Source organism: Protopterus annectens, chromosome 5.part0 (genome assembly GCF_019279795.1).
Source record: "Protopterus annectens isolate FY-2018-M chromosome 5.part0, PAN1.0, whole genome shotgun sequence".
Classification (NCBI taxonomy): Eukaryota; Metazoa; Chordata; order Ceratodontiformes; family Protopteridae; genus Protopterus; species Protopterus annectens.
The window spans coordinates 322859420-322879202 of record NC_056735.1 but is presented as its reverse complement, the minus strand read 5'-3'; the positions used below and the strand labels follow the sequence as shown (position 1 = coordinate 322879202).

Below are 19783 nucleotides of genomic sequence, written 5' to 3'. Positions count from 1 at the left end.
AGAACAAGTTATGCAGTATTATAAAATAATAAATAGCATATTGAATTGGTTCACAGCATATACAAAGTGGCACACAGTCACATTAGTACTATCAATATGTTGAAATGAAATCTATTACATGCAAGCATTTGCAATGGAACAGCTGTAAACATGCCTATACATAAATAAATATATCAATATCTACATTAAAGTGAGTTAGACAACATATTCAGAGTGCATTAGGCTAATATACCCTTTAAGTAGAATAGCAAACAGAAAATTACGGGCATAACAACATTAGTTGGGGATGCAGACATGAAAATGTTTTGAGACAAGACATGCAAGGAGCCATTCCTAACCACATGTGCTTAATACTGCTTAAGCAGCTATGAATAAAAAAAAATACTATGACATACCCTAAACCTGTGATATTGGTAAAGTCTCACATACCAATATTCACCAGCACCTCTACTGAGGAAGCCCATTTACGCAAAAGACAAACAATCCCCATACTTACAAGGGACGCCTACATAATTGTGGATAACATACCAAAAAGCATTCAGAGGATGGGGTAGACCAAGTCATAAGAACAGTCCTCCAAGTACACTAACAGTAAAAAAAACTGCTCTTATCAGAATAGTCTCGTTATCTTTCCTTACCACTCATGTAGTCATCATTGGTTATATTTTTGAATAGTAAGATAGAAAAGACAACTACATTTGCATTCGAAAACTGGGGAAAGGAAGTTTAGTATTACATAACATTAAAGTAAAGGCTAAATTCCCCTAGTTTGCCTTTTTGTTTTCAGTGTACTGAAGAGTTTCTCCTAATCCTTACAACCTGTCAGACTTGTACCAGGCCTGAACCTCGCTTCTTTATTCATTAATTTTATTTTTATTTATTTAACATTTGTTTACTGGGAAAGTCGGACTTGGACAGAGCCCCTTTTCAGCAGAGGCCCAGGGAGAAATGATCCAGACATGTCTTTGGAATGTGGGAGGAAACCAGAGCACCCGGAAGAAACCCAGGCAAACACAGGAAGGAGATGCAGACTCCAGACAAAAGGCACCCCAGCCAAGAATCGAACCAGAGAACCTCTTGCTGAGAGGTGACGGTGCTAACCTCTGTACCACCCATTTATTTACCTTTACTTACAAGGAAATTCAGACTAGGCAAGTTTCTCAGCCCCCCCCCCCCCCCCGCTCTCAGCTAGTCCTTCCATGTTTCAGTCTCTCACACATCTTCATCACCATCATTCTCAGATGTCCACTCATTCTCTATTTTTCTTCCTAGCTCTGTCTTAACTTAAATATAACCCATATTAAAAGTTAAAGCTTCATTCGACCCAAGGAGCAGCAATCTTAGCTTCCTGTTTCAATGCAGTCTTGTAGAAAAGCATCCACGCTACTAATAAATTAGCATGCAGCCCTCAGCTTTATGACCTACCTGCAGTATACATTATGAAAATGAACTTATGGCTGGACAGTATTTCAAGGTTCTGTTTTTCACTGTTTTTTTCAGCAGGTCTCAATACAGCTTAAACTGTCTATTTTTAAAAATAAAACTCACTCAGAAATAGTTACAGAAATAATTTTAACACTAATCTTTAACAGACCCTTAATGGACGTAGTATAACACTCACCATTAAGAAATCACCACCTACTACTACTGCTGCTGATCCAGCTCTTCTTAATTCTCAGAGGCTGATTGTCTTAAAAGTCCTTTTTAGACTGCCAGATGACAGCAAAACACCATTCCTCTTTTAAGCCATGGATGTCATTCATTTACTGCCTAGTGTGTCTTAACTACCCATACAAATTTCCACTGAAACATCTCTTGATGAATGAATGTTCGTCTCGCCATACAAGTACTTGTAATCAAGTACCACAAGATGAGCTACTGGCAGCAATAAGATCTGCTCTAGGTGATTCACTAATATCCAATCAAAGTAGACTAGAACCATTCCTGTAACAATACTGTCAGAGCTGGACAGCACAGTTTTTATGCCTAAGACGCATTCAACCAACTGCTACAAAACTGTAACTGTGCATAAAGTGTAAGCTATAACTGGTTTGCTTAAAAAAAAAAAAAATTAAATGATATACAAAGCAAGTCAGGTTACAACAAAATGTGATATTCACTTAAGCAGAAACAGCTCCTACAGTCCTACATAAATGCACAAAGCTCCAGCTCAACAAACGAAACTGTATATAACCCAAGAATTCCACAAAACAACTGCTTTGCTAACAGTGATCATGCTATCATACTCTGAAGGCACCAACATATAGCCTTCATAGCCCACTGACCGTGCAAGATACCTCAGCAGGAAATGCAAAAGAAATTGTCCTGCTGGAACCTCCTTCAAAGGACAAGCAGGTGCAGATGTTGGGGGGAAAAGACGAAAAGCTCTGACTTTTTGCCAATAAACATCCATTCTACAAGATATTTAGCCCAGCGAATTATTTAAAAATGTTTACACCCAAACATGGGAAAAAACTCAACCCTAAGGTCAGGTGGTATCGTATGAAAACAAAATACTGGATCCTCTAAAAAGGGGAAAGCCAGTAGCAGTTCAATGCTACAAGGCACCCTTTGTGTAAAAGGGACTACAGCTTTCAACAGTACACTGCAGGCAGCAAAACCAAACATCTGCTAATGTTTAACTAGGAACTTAAGCCAATATGTCTGACAAAGATCAGTATTAAAGAAAGCAGCCACATCCATTGTCATTTATCATAAAAACACATCATGAATAGATTTCCTGCAGGTGCTGGGATACAATATCATCTACCATACAAACACATGCCTTTACAGTCATTATCCAGCAATATTGCACTATTTGATTCAGCTTCACAATGCCTACAAATATTCTAATGATGCTTGCAGCTTAGCAAATTTCACAAAAATAAGAACATAGGGAAGAAGAGTAAAACAAAAAACAGATGTGCCAGATTTCTTTGTTAATATTTTCCGTAATCAACTCACACAAGCACCAAGACCGAAACAGGTTGCATCCTTAATCATAAGCAGCATAACAGGACAATAATAAAGCTTAACACAAACTGACAAAAAGAGCCATAAAAACAAACATTCATAGAATTTAACATTTCTTCAGTGCTGTAAAGCTAGAATGTAAACTTAAGATCTACAAATCAAATGCAATAGGAAGGTTGCAGAAGCTGCTTTGCTTAAATACATACTCCAGCTGTCTCCAGCAGAGCAGCAAGTGCTTAAAAGCAGTAGAATACAGCCAAGCTGAAAGATGCAGTACAGTAGTCTCATGACAAACTAAAAAAAAAATTCTCACATATTTCTAGCATTACTTTTAATATGCATAACTCTATGAAAGTCAGGGATTCTAAGCCACTCTAAGGATAGACAAGCTTGCAAAATTCAAGGGAAGATGTAACCACAAGGAAAAGCAATGAAGCAAAATGGTGCATGTGAACATACATTGCAGATTTGTTATTCACCATACACTTCTCCTCAGTCTTTAATACAGTTATCACGTCTCCATTCTGCTGATCCTCTTTCAGGTGCACAGCAGCACCGGTCTCATTCTCTGCTTCCATGGGTTCATCAAAATCACCTTCATCAAAGTCCATTAAGCCACTGTCCTCCCCTGCACACAAAACGTATGATTACGTTAAGTTCTTTCCAATTAAAAGATCTTTCCCAGTCACTTAAGCATTAAACAAAAAGTGGATTTGTCAAAAAAAAGGTGAAAAACCTACAGTAAATCAATGTTAAAAATCAAACTTTATTTGTATAGTACTTTTTAGTTCTCAAGGTACATTTCAATTTCTAAACACAGTGCAGTTTATGTTCAACAGAAATAATGCTTACATACATAATACTATCATGCTACACAAATTCTACTTATCTTCTCAAGATGCAACTACACAATCAGATAGTTACAACAGGATATCTACTTACTAATCTTTCACCAAAAAGCTGTAGTAACATACAGCTAACAGTAAGCCCTGATGGCATAATAGTACGAGGTAAAGCCATCACCTTTCTATGCAAGTTATATCTACCTGTTGAGATTATACAAAGGAGATCACAGGTCCCCCAAGAGAAACTTTGAAAGATATTATCAGTGCTGTACAAAGCTGAATTTTTTAGCAAAACACTTGAGAAAAACAGAAGTGTGCATAGAGCCACTATACTTATACTGTAATGCCAGACATTTTACCAAGTCAGCCAGATGTCAAACAGCAGTACATAACAATTTTGGGGTCCCCTTCAAAATGCAGTCCTGACTATTGCATAGTCCGCCCAGTCGTCTCAATAATTAGAGTAGCTGATCGGCGTGGGATGCGATTAGACTGACGTCAGTATCGGCCAGGGTACTAAATGCGATGACCGACGCCATATCCTTTCTTGCCCCAGATGTACATTTATGGTAGGTACAAAACTGTACTATGTTCTTAGTCTTCCATTGCTGCAGTCTGACTATAAGGTAGAGAACCAAAGCAGAGGTAAGAAGAACTTCCCTTTCTTGAGCCAGAATCAGCAGTCAGCCCAAGTAAGGATAGATTTACCTTTGTGAACACTCTGAAGGCATAGATAAGCCAAAGGGCAATGCAGAGAACTGATGCCCCTATGTGAGTAAAACTGTAAACGCAATTAAATCCCAATTTTCTTTGAAAAGAGACAGTCTTCCTAAAGGGCCAAGCGTGAATCTGCTTTGGCAGAAAAAAAACAGGTCATTGGCCTGGAGCCACAAAGCACTCCACCTCCTCCTCACCAGAAGTCTGTGAACAGTGAACTCCCTGTTCTAGCCTTAAAAGCCTTGAGAGCCCTGCTACCCTACCACGCCTAGACTCACCCCTAGACTTCTGAGAGGATATGTTTAGCAGGCCAATTTCTACTAAACCCCGTGGGCACCTTCAAAAAATCTTTAACAGTTTGCATAGGCGTGGCTTGTCCCTCCCATTTTTAAAAAAACTGCACAGACAGTGAAACAAACAACACATCAGACTGTAAAAAGAGCGTCAAGAATCAACTTGTCCCAACATGCTCCAGCTAGTTGATCCCAGCAACCAAGCATGCCTCACGAAGAACAGGGCAGGTAGCAGCCTCGAGGAGGCCTGGCACAGCATTGCAACACATTGCAAGAATGCTTACCCACTTGTTCAGACATGAACCAAATCAGCAACTCTTTACACTCAATACCTTCGCCAGCATCACCTTAGATTTCCAATTGTGAAAGGAGATAATTCTGATATTTTAGCATGTAGGCAACCAATTCAAAGCTCTCATGGCTAGAGTGGAAAAATGTCCTTTCTTCCCCACCTATCCAGCCCTGCCTCTTTATTGCCTCTTTATCAGTTTTTATACAGAAGCCTTTACACCCTTAGGCCCTTGAGGAAATAGTTTCTGGGTCCGCCCTAGGACTCTTAAGCAAATATTTATGAGCTTAGGGCACCCTATAATACCTATACCCTTAACAGGAGCAGGAGGCAAAGAGTCAGGGTAGGAAGCCTCTGCAAAAACATCTTCCACCACATTCAACACAGGAGGAATAGCTAAAGGCCTATGCTGGGGTAAAACAAGAACTCCTAAGCCTTTTCCTGGAGTCAGAGTAATCCTGGCCTTCCCATTTAAAGTGCTCCCTCATGGGTCATGGAATGCAAAGTCTGAAATGAGAAATCCTCAGGTGGGGAAGCTGTAGGAGTGGAATCATCCACCTCAGAATCAGAATAAGTAGGATACTCCTGCATATCTTCCACAGAAGATTCTGAAGCCTCAGAACACTGTTCAAAACTATCAAACTCGGTTCCACCCTAGGCCTCTTATCAGGGGCATAGAACCCTAATCATAGTAATCAAATCTTCTGCCATTTTAAGCATATGTTTCTTAGGTACAGAACCGAAATGCTAGGAGAAGCCCACTGAAGCTGAAGTAGGCCTACCTCTTAAAGAAGTTTTGGCAACAGAAGGAGAGGCCCTAACTACCTTGGGAAGAGAGGGAAGAACAGTCACCTGAGAAGCCCCCTCAGCCTGGCCTACCTCCTGAGAAGGCACATCCTGTAAGAGTATAGTTTCTGCCTGGGACTCCATGGGCCTGGCAAAACCTCCGGCTCCACTGAGCCTTCTAAAGAACCGGCGTCGGGACTGCGGTTCCTCAACCCTAAACTTCACTGTTTTATCCTTGCGCTTCTTGGAGGAAAGCGTCGAACATCGGCGGCATTTTATAATTGCGCTTCCCAAACACTAACCTGGCACAGTCTAACCTCCTCTTAATAGTGCGTTTGTTAAACCCTAGCACAAGGCGGCAACCAACAACGTCGTGCTCAGGCCCTAGACAAGGTATACACAAGGTATGATAATCCCTATGAGGTATCTGTTTCCCACAAGAAATACAGTTATTCACTTTTTCTGACATCCGGTAAAATACTGAGGCAAGAAAAACTAAAATGTTCCCCAGCGAGTACTTAGCCAACTCTGTTTCGGTCTGAAACTCCGGTTTGGAAATATTTCAGTACGCCAACCTGCACTCGCCAAAACTGCTTCTGCATGGACCATGCGGCAAAAAGACTGAGGATATGGCGTGGGTACCCTGGCGTACTGGCGTCAGTCTAATGCGCCCTGACCGACGTCAGCCTTATACTCTGGTATTCGGGCCGACTGGACGCGGACTATACCCAATAGTCAGGACTGCAGCAATGGAAGACGAAGAACATCATCTAAAACCCATAACATCTAATTTCATAACAGTGAGACCAGAACATCTAAAACCCTAAACATCTAAAACCCATAACATTGAATTTCATAACATCCAACACTACAAATCACATGAAAATAACATCCACTCCACATATAATGACACCAAACTACCAAACATGCTTTTTACTGTGTTTCTGCAGGGGGGCTTGATACAGTGGGGTTAGGAAATTAACTGTAGTGCGACCTAGGAGTTAGTATATTTAATTTATAGGGGGTGTGGGGGCGGAGCCCACCACATGGTGGATGCAGACAAGCTTGCCCCCCTGCAGAGACGTAGCAAAAAGTGTGTTTGGTAATTTGGTGTCATTATATGTGGAGGGGATGTTATTTTCTTGTGATTTGTAGTGTTAGATGTTATGAAATTCAATGTTATGGGTTACAGATGTTTTGGGTTTTAGATGCTCTGGTCTCAGTGTTATGAAATTAGATGTTATGGGTTTTAGATGTTTCAAAGTAGACCCCAATTTTGTTACAACATGTGCAAATGAAATGGCAGTTTCTCTTAGCTAAAACTACTTCTCACTAATCGTCCTTCCGATAGAACAGATGGAGACCAGGTCAGAATACCTGCAATGGCAGCTCTCAAGACTAATACTGCATTAGGAACACTGCACAGCCATGCCACCAGGTGCAAGTTGGTGAAGCAATCAACAGACAAGGCAAAAAGAATGAATACAAAGTACATATATGTAATGAAACAAAATTACAACCAGTTATAAAGTAAGAAATTCTTGAATGACTGAGAAACCAGTCACACTTACAGTAAAACATAAAATAAGGTTAGTTAAAAAGCTCTAAAGAAAGAAGAAATCCCAGTGAAACGTGGAAGCAAACTAGCAGTTAGCAAAAGCACAATCTGCCCTCAGCAAGACAAAACCAAGCACTAGCAAGTAATACTTGATCCAAAAAAACTAAGTTTGATTGCTTTTTTTCCAAAAAAAAAGATACAGGACTTCAGAAGAATGGTCTACCACTTCCTGCTCTCGACCCAGAAGCCATATCCATGCTGTTGTACACAGTGAAATGGATTTGAACTGGAAGCAGGGTAACTCTGTTTTGTCAAAATACCCTTGAACAAAGCAGTACACGTTATTATGGCCTACACACAGCAGCATTTGCCAGTGTATCGCTACTCCTACCAGCTCTGTAACTTTGAAAAGAGTGCGTTTTAACAAAAGTACATTCTTTGCTAACAGCAAAAATCAAAAGCTACTTAGATTTCTTTTGTGTATCAGTCTTATTCAAGTAGTCACTTAGGGCACATATAATCTTTTAAGGATATGGACTGTTGTTATCCATAAGACAGAAAACTAGTCATTGGCCCCTGATCTCCTGGCCTAATTTCTCCAAGCAATAATAAACACATGGGTATGGATCTTCTCCCAACAAGCAAAAGGAGGAAACCTTAAATAGAACAATCCACTGCAAGACACAGAAACAGATACCAAAGGACAATTTAGCATTCTCTTATCAACCTGACAGCATAAATTTAGAATGGGTGATGAAAGGGAAAATCAAGGCAAAACCCCAAAAGTACAGTTTTGTACCTACCATAAATGTAGATGTTCGAAGATCCACATTGCTGCAGTCCTTACTTATGGGTAGTCCGCTGTCCTCGGTCGGCCCGAATACCAAAGTATTAGGCTGACGTCGGTCATGGGCGCCTAGATCTGACATCAGAGCGTCAGGGTATAAAGGCGCATGACCGACGTCATATCCTCAGTCTTTTCTTGCCCCAGATGTCAGAAGGCCAAACAAGAAAGGCCACAGCCAAAAACAGAATACCTCCCAAAAACAAGCCCAACAACAACCATCACCTAAAGCATAGCACCATGTCAAACTACAGTGGGGAAGGAGGGAGGGTAAATTGGACTGCAGCAATGTGGATCTTGAACATCTACATTTATGGTAGGTACAAAACTGTACTATGTTCTTCATCTCACATTGCTGCAGTCCTTACTTATGGGTAGAATCCCAAAGCAGGAAAGGGAGGTTGGTAAAAATCATAGAGCATTAGGGGCTGCTAAAATGCCCTGTAAAATTGCAGTGGCAAATCCAGCCCTAGACTTAGAATAAAGAGGAAGGTGGTAATGTTTAGAAAAGTATGCACGAACTCCAAGTAGCTGCCTCCAAAATGTCTTTTGTAGCTACCCCCTTAGAAAGGCCGTAGAAGTAGCAGTAGCCCTAGTGGAATGAGGCCTGATTCCAGCAGGAATCTCCTTACCATGATGGGAATAACAGAAAGAAATACAAAACCCAATCCATTTAGAAATAGTTTGTTTTGAAACAGGTTTACCCTGTGAACCCAAAGCAAAAGAAACAAACAACTGCTGAGACTGTCTGAACTCCTTGGTTCTGCTCAAATAATAACGCAACTGTCTGTGAATATCCAAAGTATGCAAACTTTTCTCCCCTTTATTTTGGGGTTTGCATAAAAAGTAGGCAAATGAATAGTTTGGTTTAAGGCCACACTAGAAACCACTTTAGGCATAAAGGAAGGATTAGTGCAAAGATACCTATCCTTATGAAAAATCAGGAAAGGCTCCACTGCCATGAGGGCCTGTAATTCAGAAACCCTTCTTGCAGAGGTAATGGCCAACAAAAAGCAGTTTTCCATGACAAATACTTTAACTCGGCAGTAGCTGCAGGCTCAAAAGGTTGTAGAGTAAGTTTTTCCAACACAAAATTGAGATCCCAAGCAGGAGTAGGAGCTCTCGTGGGGTCTTATATTCTTTGCCCCTCTAAGAAATTGCTTAAACAAAGGATGAGAGAATAAAGGAGGGTCACAATCATAGTGAGCAGAAATGGCTGCAGCATGGACCTTTATCGAGGAGAAAGACAAACCCTTGTCCAATAACTCAGTAAGATATTGAAGAGCAACACTTAAATCAGGTTTGGAGACATCAAAGTCCTTTCCTTTGCTCCAAATAAAAATCTCCTCCATTTATCAGAGTAAACTTTCCTGGTACTAGGCCTCCTGGCCTCCAAAATAACATTCAAAACTTGTTGTGGAAGCTGAGACCCTCCAGAGTCTAAAACAGAATATGCCAGGCTGTTAGATGCAGAGACTGAATCTTGACATTGAGGAAGTGATTGCCCTCTTGTGACAAAAGGTGCGGAATCAAAGGCAGAGGCCATGGAGGTTCTCGTACTAAACTCCTCAGTAGTGGGTACCAGTGTTGTCGAGGCCAATCCGGTGCTATCAAAATCATGGTTGGCTTGTCTTGTCTGGCCTTCAAAAGTACCTTGGGAAGAAGAGGCAGAGGTGGAAAGGCATATACATGCAGATTGTTCCAACTGAATGATAGAGCGTCCACCTTCCAAGCTGTGTGATGAAACATTTTTGTGCAAAATTTTGGCAACTGGCAATTTAGTGGAGAAGCGAACAGATCTATGTCTGGAGTTCCCCATAACACTGTCAACTTTTGAAATACATGAGGATCCAATTTCCACTCATGAGGATCCACTATTTGTCTGCTCAACACATCTGCTAAGGAGTTTTGTGCTCCTGGTAGAAACCTTGCCTGAAGATTGAGGTGTAGATTGAGAGCAGTTTCCCGCAAAATCATCGCTTGCCTGCAAAGAGGGTAAGAATGGGTTCCCCCTTGCTTGTTGATGTACCACATGACAGTAGTGTTGTCTGTTTGAATCAACACCTGCCATGGGTGAAGTAAATCTTTGAAAGCCATCAATGTAAACTGGACTGCTAACATTTCCTTCAAGTTGATATGCAAATGTTGGAGTTTGACAGGCCACGTGTCTTGCACCCATTTTCCATTGAGGTGTGCTCCCCAAGCCTTGTCCGAGGCATCTGTCGTTAGAATCTGACTCGCCTCTGGCCGGGTCACAGAGAGTCCCTTGTTTAGGTGACATTCCTGAGCCCACCACAAAAACTCCTTCTGAATGCAAGGTATTATCTGAATGACAGTGTCTAGATCTTGGCAGTGCTGTGTCCATACATTTTGAGATACCATTGAAGCTTCCTCATATGCAATTTGGCATTGGGAAGCACCAGAATACAAGATGCCATGAACCCCAAGGCTTGAAGGACTGTCCTTGCAGTCAGCCTGGACCGTAGAGACATTTGATGGAAATAAAGAAAGGCTTCTTTGTTTGTCCGGGGTCAAAAAAAGCCATCTGGGAAGCTGTATTCAGTCTCACACCCAGAAAGCACATGTCCTGAGAGGGTACTAGACTGGACTTTGTTTCGTTCACAGAATACCCTAGGCATCTTAACACTGCCATCACATACTGTAGATGATGAAGAAGTTTGTCCTTTTCTTGTGCAATAATCAGGCAATCGTCCAAATAAGGATAAATCTGTATTCCTCTTAGTCTGAAAAAAGCTATCACTGGAGCCAGAACCTTTGTGAACACTCTGGGCGCAGTAGATAAGCCAAAGGGCAATGCAGAGAACTGATAATGTAAATTTCCAGCCTGAAAACGCAGGTACCTCCTGCAACTGGGCCTGATAGGAACATGAAGGTAAGCCTCTTTGAGATCCAGAGTAACCATCCAGTGATCTTTTCCCAACAGAGGTAAAAGTTGTTGTAAAGTCAGCATCTTGAACTTTGGAATGTCCAGGTAAGTGTTGAGGATAGATAAATCCAAAATTGGTCTCCACGTGTTCCCTTTCTTTGGAACTAGAAACAGGCGAGAATAAAATCCTAGGCCCACTTCTGACCGAGGAACTGGCTGTATAGCTCCTATTTGAAGAAGTAAAGAAATTTGTTTGTGAGCCTCTATCCTTTGCTGAGGAGGGACGTCTGGGATGCCCTTCAAAGGAGGCATGGTATGGAAATAGAACTTGTAACCTCGGTTTATAATGTCCAATACCCATTTGTCCTGGGTGACTAAATGCCAATTTTGCTTGAAAAGAGCCAACTTTCCTCCCAAAGGAGCTGCCAGGCAAGAAGAATCTGGCAGCTGAAAATGCAGGTCATTGGGCCTGTTTACGAAAGGACTGGCCCTGCCCTCACCAGCAGACTGAGCAGGCGAACTCCATTGTCTCGGCCTGAAGGTACTCTGAGCTCTGCCCCTACCACGCCTAGATCTACCCTAGACTGAGAATCAGAAGAAGAGACGTCCACCCCTTAGTAGGCCAATTTCTACTAAACTTTGGAGGTTGTACCTGCAAAAATCTTTAACAGTCTGCATAGACTTAGCCTTGTCTTCCATTTTCTTTAAGACTGACTCCACAGGAGGACCAAACAAAACTTCAGACTGTAAAGGGGCATCCAGAATTCTAGACTTAACATGCTCAGACAAATTCTGATCCTTAAGCCAGGCGTGCCTCTGAATAACTGAACCAGTGGCAGCCACCCTAGAAGAAGCCTGTAAAGCATCAAAACCACATTGCAAAGAGTGCTTTCCCACCTGTTCAGAAACATGCACTAAATCCTGCAATTCTTTACACTCTATGCCCTCTGCCAAAGCATCCACTTTAGATCTTAGCTGAGAAAGGAGGAAATTCTGATACTTCAACATATGAAACTGGCAGTTCAAAGCTCTCATTGCTAAAGTAGAAGAGGTATACACCTTCTTACCCCATCTATCCAAAGCTCTAGCTTCCTTATCCAGAGGAACCGGATTCTTAACAACAGAGGCTCTAACACCCTTAGGCCCCTGACTAATAGTTTCTGGGTCCGCCCTAGGACTCTTATAAAGATATTTATGAGCCTCAGGCACCCTGTAATACCTGTCGGTTTAACTGGAGCAGGAGGCACAAAATCTGGATTAAGAGAAGCTCGAGAAAACATCTGAAACAACATCCAAAACCGGAGGTATAGCTAAGGGTCTATGCTGTGGTAAAACAAGAACTCCTAAGTCCCTTCCGTGAATCAGAGTAATCCTGTCCTTCCCACTTAAAATGCTCCCTCATGGAATGCAGAGTTTCTGAAAATGAAAAATCCTCTGGAGGAGAAGCAGAAGGAGTGGAATCCTCTGCATCAGAATCAGAATAAGGAGGAAATCTTGAATGTCCTCAGCAGAAGACTCTGAATCATCTGAGGCCTGCTCCAAACTTTCCAACTCTGGCTCCATCCTGGGCCTCTTATCAGGAGGGCATAGAACCTCTAATTAAAGTAATCAAATCCTCTGCCATTTTAAGCATGTGCTTTTTAGGCACAGACCCTGAAGAACCAGAACTGACACCAGAGGAAGGCAAAACAGACCTGCCCTTAGAAGGAGCCTTAGAAACAGTAACAGAAGGCCTAACCACCTTAGGCATAGAAGGGAGAATAGTAACCCGAGGCCCTTCAGCCTGACCTGCCTCCTGAGAGGCCACATCATGTAAAATCAAAGTTTCCCCTGGGACTCAACAGAAACTTCAGCGGATCCACCTGTTCAGCTGTAGCTTCTAAAGATCCGGCGTCCGTAGACGAATCATCCTGCCTAGGCTTTAAAGATTTGTCTTTAAGCTTCTTAGTAGAAGCAGGCGTCGGAACATCCGGCGGCATATTATAATTACACCTCTTGCCAAAGACTAACCTAGCGCAATCTAACCTCCGTTTTAGTGCGCTTAAACCTAGCACAAAACCGACACCCAACTACGCCGTGCTCGGTCCCAAACAAGGAATACAAAGCGGTGGTAATCCCTATGCGGTATCTGTTTCCCACAAGAAATACAATTATTCACTTTTTCTGACATCCGGTAAGTAACTGAGGCAAGAAAAACAAAAATATTCCCAGCGGGTACTTAGCCAACTTGGTATCGGTCTGAAACTCTGAAAATGAAAAATTTCAGAGCCCGAGCGGCACTTACAGCGCTGCTTCTGCATCGGACCATGCGGCAAAAAGACTGAGGATATGGCGTCGGTCATGCGCCTTTATACCCTGGCGGCTCTGATGTCAGATCTGGCCCATGACCGACGTCAGTCTAATACTTTGGTATTCGGGCCGACCGAGGACAGCGGACTACCCATAAGTAAGGACTGCAGCAATGTGAGATGAAGAACATCAGTAATATGTCGACCTCACAAACAGAAGCAAAGAAGTAACATGCTCTATCTCACATTAGAGTTAAAGAGGTCGAGGCCTGAGAGACCACTGTGCACTTTTTTGGAGGTTTCTCCCCTACCCATTGTTGTGAAACCATAGAGCTGCATTTATAAATTTGGGGGGGGGGGCTGCTTAAAGCAAGAAATGCTTAATGGAAGTTGTAATGCTGAGTAAGAAGTGTGGCAATGCAAGAAACTAAATGTCAATTTCTCAAAGCAGGACCATAAACGCAAGAATGATGCATAATCTTCACACAAAGTACACCAAAAGAAAATTTTACTCAGGATCCAAGTACTGTGACTCAGGAATATTAACGCTAGCAAGCCATACACATACACATCCTAGCGAACATTTACCTGACACCCTAAAACACTATTTACATGTGTATGCATTAAGAAAATAAGCATTCATTGTATGAAAAAATGAATCTTGAAAAGTAATATACCAATTAAAAGCATTTTTATGAGGTTCAGAGAATTATTTGAAAATGTTTATGTCCAAACATGGAAAAAAAAAACCCTCTAAACTCCCAAGTCTGGTGGAATCACATAAAAAAATTTTTTTGAGACATATTTCAAGTCCTTGTCTTGTGATTTATTACAAAAAAGCTCATGCTTGATTCTGTGATTTACTTTCTCAACTTATACTGAAGTTACCAAATGCAGTTTTGGGTTTTCTATTCAGCAATTCTCATGATTGTCCAAAAACAGAGCAGTCTGAAAATGAAGCCTGTTAATGTTTTTTTCTGCAATTACTGTGGAAACCCTCTCTTGTCCAACAAGCACACAAAACGGGCTTTAAATGGAGGCAAGTTCAGTACTTTCCACAAACTTAAGCAACAATCTTTTAACACAAACTGCAGGTGACAAAACTCAGCACAAACATGTTCACCGGGTACAGATCTCAGTTTGAGTATTTTGTTTATAATAAAAAACTTCCACTCGGCCCATCTGTGAGATAATTATTTGGCTAGAGCAGTTAATGAACCCTCTACCCCATGAGCACAGTAACAGAACATCGACAGCCAAGCCATGTCTTACAACAATTTGACATACATACATGTGGCTGTGTTTTAGCCATTTTTTTTGGTGCTTATACATTGCAAATTATCAACAGAAGTATCAGTTTGTCTGGGGAATACTATGGTGAAGGGAAATGACACTCTGATCCCAATAAAGAGATAATTATTATGGCTTGATGGGGTTGTGGGGAAAGTACACTGTATGAAAACAACACAATGAAATAACCTGCTGTTACCATTTGTTACTTTACTTTTTGTGGCAGAAAACTGAAAGTGGAAAAGAAAGTACAGTTATGCAAAATCATACCATAACAGTAGATGGCCTTCTCTTTACTTTTGTAGAATTCATAACAGATAAGATTTCCTGACAAATACAGCCACATGTCCAGCCAGTATACAAAGTCTTTAATTATTACCAGTGTTGTAAGAAAGACATACTCCCTGTCTCAGTGATGGGTATAAAGGCAACATGCAGACAGTCCATACTCAGAACTAAAGTGCCCCAGGAGAACAAGAACCATCCCAAGAGAAAGAACATGTACATCCCAAGAAAATGGACAGGTCAAGAAAGAATGTTCCCAACAGAAAAAAAGAAAATGGGGCTGGAGAAAAGGACCTAATACTGCAGCGGTGAAGAGAAGGACATCTACTGTTATGACACGATTTAATACAACTGCACTATGTTCTTCCATATCACTGTTGCAGTATTCACAAAGTACAGTTTTATACCTACCATAAATGTAGATGTTCGAAGATCCACATTGCTGCAGTCCTTACACTTGGGTAGTCCGCTGTCCTCGGTCGGCCCGAATATCAAAGTATAAGGCTGACGTCGGTCAAGGCGCATTTGACTGACATCAGGACGTCAGGGTACAAATGCGCATGACCGACGTCATATCCTCAGTCTTTTCTTGCCCCAGATGTCAGAAGACCCTAAAAAGAAAGGTCCAAACCAAAAGACAGCAAACAACCGACCAACCATCCTAGCACTAAAAATATATACAATATATACAATATATTGACAACCCAACCCACACAACCGCCTCTAACTACAGAGGGGAAGGAGGGAGGGTAAATTGGACTGCAGCAATGTGGATCTTCGAACATCTACATTTATGGTAGGTACAAAACTGTACTATGTTCTTCATCCCACATTGCTGCAGTCCTTACACTTGGGTAGAATCCCAAAGCAGAGGTAAGGGAGGATGGCCAAACTATAACGAAGCAGGAGCTGCCAAAATACCCTGCAAAACAGCAGTGGCAAAACCAGCCCTAGATTTAGAATGAAGTGGTAGGTGATCATGCCTAGAGAAAGTATGCACTGAACTCCAAGTAGCTGCCTCCAAAATATCCTTAGTTGCTACCCCCCTCAAAAAAGCTGTCGAAGTGGCAGTAGCCCTAGTGGAATGAGGCCTAATTCCAGCTGGAATCTCCTTGCCATGATGGGAGTAACAGAAAGCAATGCAAAACCCAATCCACTTAGAAATAGTTTGTTTTGACACAGGCTTGCCCTGAGAACTCAAAGCAAAAGAAACAAATAACTGCTGAGACTGCCTGAACCCTTTAGTTCTGTCCAAATAATATCGCAACTGCCTGTGTACATCCAAAGTGTGCAAAATCTTTTCCCCTTGATTTTGGGGGTTTGCATAAAAAGTAGGCAAATGAATAGTTTGGTTTAAAGCCACACTAGAAACCACTTTAGGCATAAAGGAAGGATTAGTACGTAAAGATACCCTATCCTTATGAAAAATCAAGAAAGGCGCAACCGCCATAAGGGCCTGCAACTCAGAAACCCTTCTTGCAGAGGTAATGGCCAACAAAAAAGCAGTCTTCCATGATAAATATTTCAACTCTGTAGTAGCTGCAGGCTCAAAAGGTTGTAGAGTAAGTTTCTCCAACACAAAATTGAGATCCCAAGCAGGAGTAGGAGCTCTCATTGGGGTCTTATATTCTTTGCCCTCTAAGAAATTGCTTGAACAAAGGATGAGAAAACAAAGGTGGGTCACAATCATAGTGAGCCGAAATTGCTGCAGCATGAACCTTAATAGAAGAGAAGGACAAACCTTTGTCCAGTAACTCAGTAAGATATTGAAGAGCCACACTTAAATTAGGCTCAGAAACATCAAAATCCTTTGCTGCACTCCAAAATAAAAATCTCTTCCATTTATCTGCGTACACTTTCCTTGTACTAGGCCTTCTAGCTTCCAAAATAACATTCAAAACTTGTTGTGGAAGTTGAGACCCACTATGGTTCAAAACAGAATATGCCATGCTGTTAGATGAAGAGAGTGAAGCTTGACATTGAGCAAATGACTGTCCTCCTGAGACAACAGGTGTGGAATCAAAGGCAAAGGCCATGGAGGCTCCCGTACCAGGCTTCTCAGTAATGGGTACCAATGCTGTCGAGGCCAATCAGGAGCTATCAAAATCATCCTTGGCTTGTCCTGTCTGGCCTTTAGTAGTACCTTTGGAAGGAGAGGCAGAGGTGGAAAGGCATACACATGAAGATTGCTCCAACTGAAAGAAAGAGCATCCACTTTCCAAGCTGTGGGATGAAACCTTTTCGTGCAAAACATTGGCAGCTGGTGGTTTAGTGGAGAAGCGAACAGATCTATGTCTGGAGTTCCCCATGACACTGTCAATTTCTGAAATACATGAGGATCCAATTTCCACTCGTGGGGATCCATAATTTGTCTGCTCAACACATCTGCTAATGAGTTCTGTGCTCCCGGCAGAAACCTTGCCTGAAGATTTAGCTGTAAACTGAGAGCCGTCTCCCACAAAATCATTGCTTGCCTGCATAGAGGATAAGAATGTGTTCCCCCTTGCTTGTTGATGTACCACATGACAGTTGTGTTGTCTGTTAGAATCAACACCTGTCCTGGAAGAAGGAAATCCTTGAAAGCTATTAATGCAAACTGGACTGCTAACATCTCCTTCAGGTTGATATGTAGATGTTGTAGTCTGGCAGGCCACTTGTCTTGTATCCACTTTCCATTCAGATGAGCTCCCCAAGCTTTGTCTGAGGCATCTGTCGTTAGAATCTGACTCGCCTCTGGCCGGGTCACAGAGAGTCCCTTGTTTAGGTGACATTCCTGAGCCCACCACAACAATTCCTTTTGTATGCAAGGTATTATTTGAATGACAGTGTCCAGATCCTGGCAGTGCTGTGTCCATACATTTTTGAGATACCATTGTAACTTCCTCATATGCAGTTTGGCATTGGGAAGCACCAGAATACAAGATGCCATGAACCCCAAGGCTTGAAGGAATGACCTTGCAGTCAGCCTGGACTGATGAGACAATTGATGAAAGTAAAGGGAAAGATTCTTTTGTTTGTCCGGGGTCAAAAAGGCCATCTGGGCTGCTGTATTCAGTCTTACACCCAGAAAGCACATGTCCTGAGAGGGTACTAGACTGGACTTTATTTCGTTCACAGAATACCCCAGGCATCTTAGCACTGCTATCACGTATTCCAAATGATGAAGAAGCTTGTCCCTTCCTTGAGCCAGAATCAGGCAATCGTCCAAATAAGGATAGATCTGTATTCCTTTTAGCCTGAGGAAAGCTATCACTGGAGCCAGAACTTTCGTGAACACTCTGGGCGCAGTAGACAAGCCAAAGGGCAATGCAGAGAACTGATAATGAGAAGTCCCAGCCCGAGCAGATACTTCCTGCAACTCAGTCTGATAGGAACATGAAGGTAAGCCTCCTTGAGATCCAAAGTTACCATCCAATGATCTTTGCCCAGCAGAGGTAGAAGCTGTTTTAACGTCAACATTTTGAACTTGGGAATGTCCAGATAAGTGTTGAGGGTAGATAAATCCAAAATTGGTCTCCATGTGTTCCCTTTCTTTGGTACTAGGAACAGGCGAGAATAAAATCCTAGGCCCACTTCTGGCATAGGTACCGGCTGTATGGCCCCTATTTGAAGTAACAGAGAAATTTGTTTGTGAGCCTCTATTCTTTGTTGAGGAGGAACGTCTGGCATGCCTTTGAAAGGAGGCAAGGTATGGAAATAAAACCTGTAACCGTGGTGTATGATATCCAATACCCATTTGTCTTGGGTAATCAAACTCCAATTTTCCTTGAAAAGTGCCAACCTTCCTCCCAAAGGTGCTGCCAGACGAGAAGGCTCTGGCAGCTGAAAAGGTAGGTCATTGGTTCTGTTTACGAAAGGACTGACCCCTGCCCTCACCCGAAGACTGTGCAGGTGAACTCCCTGTTCTAGGCCTGAAAGAGCCCTGAGCTCTGCCCCTACCACGTCTAGACCTACCCCTAGACTGGGAATCATAAGAAGGATACGTCCACCCCTTGGTAGGCCAATTTCTACTAAACTTCGGAGGCTGAACCTGCAAAAAATCTTTAACAGTCTGCATAGACTTAGCCTTGTCTTCCATTTTCTTTGAGACTGCCTCCACAGGAGAACCAAACAACACATCAGATTGTAAAGGAGCATCTAAAATCCGTGTCTTAACATGTTCAGATAAATTCTGATCCCTCAGCCAGGCGTGCCTGCGAAGAACTGACCCAGTGGCAGCCACCCTAGACGAGGCCTGTACAGCATCAAAACCACATTGCAAAGAATGCTTACCCACCTGTTCAGAAACATGTACTAAGTCTTGTAACTCTTTACACTCAATACCTTCCGCCAGAGCATCTACCTTAGACTTCAATTGTGAAAGGAGATAGTTTTGGTATTTCAACATGTGAAACTGGCAATTCAAAGCCCTCATAGCTAGGGTGGAAGAAGTATAAACTTTCTTTCCCCACCTATCCAAAGCCCTGGCCTCTTTATCTGGAGGAACGGATTTTTGACAACAGAAGCCTTAACACCTTTAGGCCCCTGACTAACAGTTTCTGGGTCTGCCCTAGGACTCTTAAAAGATACTTATGAGCTTCAGGCACCCTGTAATACCTATCCGGTTTAACAGGAGCAGGAGGCAAAGAATCAGGATTAAGAGAAGCCTCTGCAAAAACATCTTCCACCACATCCAGAACAGGAGGTATAGCCAAAGGCCTATGCTGGGGTAAAAACAAAAATTCCCTA

General features: G+C 42.2%; 1 protein-coding gene across 1 annotated transcript in view; it reads right to left on the bottom strand.

The window, feature by feature from the left end:
* POLA1 (DNA polymerase alpha 1, catalytic subunit) overlaps positions 1 to 19783 on the bottom strand; it is a 3104727-nt gene that overhangs the window by 2783310 nt on the left and 301634 nt on the right. The window contains exon 9 of the mRNA XM_044072304.1: positions 3433 to 3601. Within this exon, the coding sequence (XP_043928239.1) occupies positions 3433 to 3601 (169 nt within the window). The remainder of the gene's footprint in view (positions 1 to 3432; positions 3602 to 19783) is intronic.